Genomic DNA, 1,892 nt, shown 5'->3' with positions numbered 1-1,892 from the left:
CTCACACCACACGTGTGGGCGTTAGCGTTATCCTTCTTTTAGTGTACGTGATTCGGAGATTTCTTTTTTCATTAATATTAGGAACGTGAGATCTGTTTCTTCCATCGAACATGATTCTGAGATCTGTTTTTTCATTTATGAGGCACGTGAGATCTTCTTTTTATGGCGATGAGATCTCTTCTTTTATCATACGTGATTGTTCCAAGTTTATTTTTCTAGAGCTGTGATCTTGATTCTGAGATTTGTTTATTTATTTATACACGGACATGATATCTCTTTTTTTTATCATACGTGATTCAGAGATTTCTTTTTAAATTTATTAGGTACGTGATATCGTATGATGCATCCAATTAGTTAATATATAAGATATATAAGATTACTTTCTCCATCGCAAAATAAGTATCTTTAGTACAAGCATTAGACGAGACGCACACTGCTATAAATTGCTACGATCAAGCAACTCACACCAATTAAGATCCAAGAGAACGTTCCGATCGAACACCAAGAGACGAATTCACGCACGAAACCCAGAATACCGGCCAGCACTGTGCAGCAGCTCATGGAGATCACCAAGGTCGACCTTCGAGGGCTGGAGCCTGGCCGGCCAGGGTGGGACGAAGCCCGGGACGCGGTGACCGCGTCCATGGTGGCGCACGGCTGCGTTGTGGTGCATGTCCAGCACGTCGGGCTGGACGAGGACATCCGGCAGGCGCTGTTCGGCCGCGCCATGCCGGAGCTGTTCGCGCTCCCCGCGGAGGCCAAGCAACGCAACACCAACAATGACATGCAGTACGGAGGGTACATCGGGCAGATACCCGGCATGGCGTACGAGAGCTTGCGCATCAAGGATGTCACCGACGCCTGCCACATCAGCGACTTCGCCGGTCTGCTCTGGCCGCAGGGCAACCCCGCCTTCTGGTGAGAGAGCACATGATTCTTCATCATCCGCTCTATACATATACAATATATTTTTGACATGCATATGGATCCCAACATTGTTGTTGTTTCACTCCAGTGACACGGTTGGGGAGTTCGCCAAGAATGCTGTCAGCCTGGAGAAGACGGTGACGAGGATGGTCTTGGAAGGCCTCGGTGTCCGAGACGAACACACCCTCGACTCGCACCGCGACCAGCTCTGCTACAGCTTCAGGATGTCCTACTACGGCATCTGCCCGGAGGAGAACACGTCCAAGCTGAGCCTGCCGGAGCACCGTGACTACGGCATGACCACCATCATCGTGCAGCACGAGGTTGAGGGTCTGGAGGTGCAGCTCAAGGACGGAAGCTGGTTCGCCGTGCCTCCTGAGCCGGACACGGTCGTCATCCTCGCCGGCGAGCTACTCAACGTAAAGCCAAAGCCATATATATACCTCTCTTCCCCTCCCCGGCAGTGTACTGAACTGTTAATAAACGTCTGGCTGCAGGTGGTGACCAACGGACGGGTGCGGGCCTGCCTCCACCGTGTCAGGACGCCGAGCAATCGGGAGCGCTTCTCCGTGGTGCTAGGTTGCATGCCCACCCAAGGCTCCACGGTGCGGGCGATGGAGCAGCTCGTCGACGAGGGCCACCCTCTGGTCTACCGTCCGTGCGATCCCTACGAGTACAGCGCCTTCCAGTACTCGGACGAAGGCCGCAAATCAGGCGACGCGCTCAAGGCTTTCTGCGGAGTAGCTAAAGATCTAGATGGACCAGCTGTGTGATGAATTCACCGATGAAGATATGACCGCGGAAGGAACTCTGCATGGAACATTTTTCCTTTATTTTCGCCTGTGCTTACATAGTTGAGCACGTACGCTCTCCTATGGGTTTATCTGTCGAATAATGTTTTCTTATCTTTTCAGTTTTGTTCAGACTTTTATCTTAGTTAAATATCTTCTTAATAATATTCAGGA

General features: G+C 50.9%; 1 protein-coding gene across 1 annotated transcript; it reads left to right on the top strand.

Moving 5' to 3' along the window:
• Positions 1 to 513: 513 nt before the first annotated feature.
• On the top strand, positions 514 to 1,892 carry LOC119358779 (probable 2-oxoglutarate-dependent dioxygenase AOP1). Its single transcript, XM_037625197.1, has 3 exons — positions 514 to 918; positions 1,016 to 1,346; positions 1,425 to 1,892. Exons 1-3 carry the CDS (start codon positions 560 to 562, stop codon positions 1,698 to 1,700), a joined length of 966 nt encoding a protein of 321 aa, XP_037481094.1. The 5' UTR covers positions 514 to 559; the 3' UTR covers positions 1,701 to 1,892.

This window comes from Triticum dicoccoides, chromosome 2A, assembly GCF_002162155.2.
Source record: "Triticum dicoccoides isolate Atlit2015 ecotype Zavitan chromosome 2A, WEW_v2.0, whole genome shotgun sequence".
NCBI classification, from domain to species: Eukaryota; Viridiplantae; Streptophyta; class Magnoliopsida; order Poales; family Poaceae; genus Triticum; species Triticum dicoccoides.
Note: the sequence above shows the minus strand (reverse complement) of the source record. Positions and strands in the feature narration are given on the sequence as shown.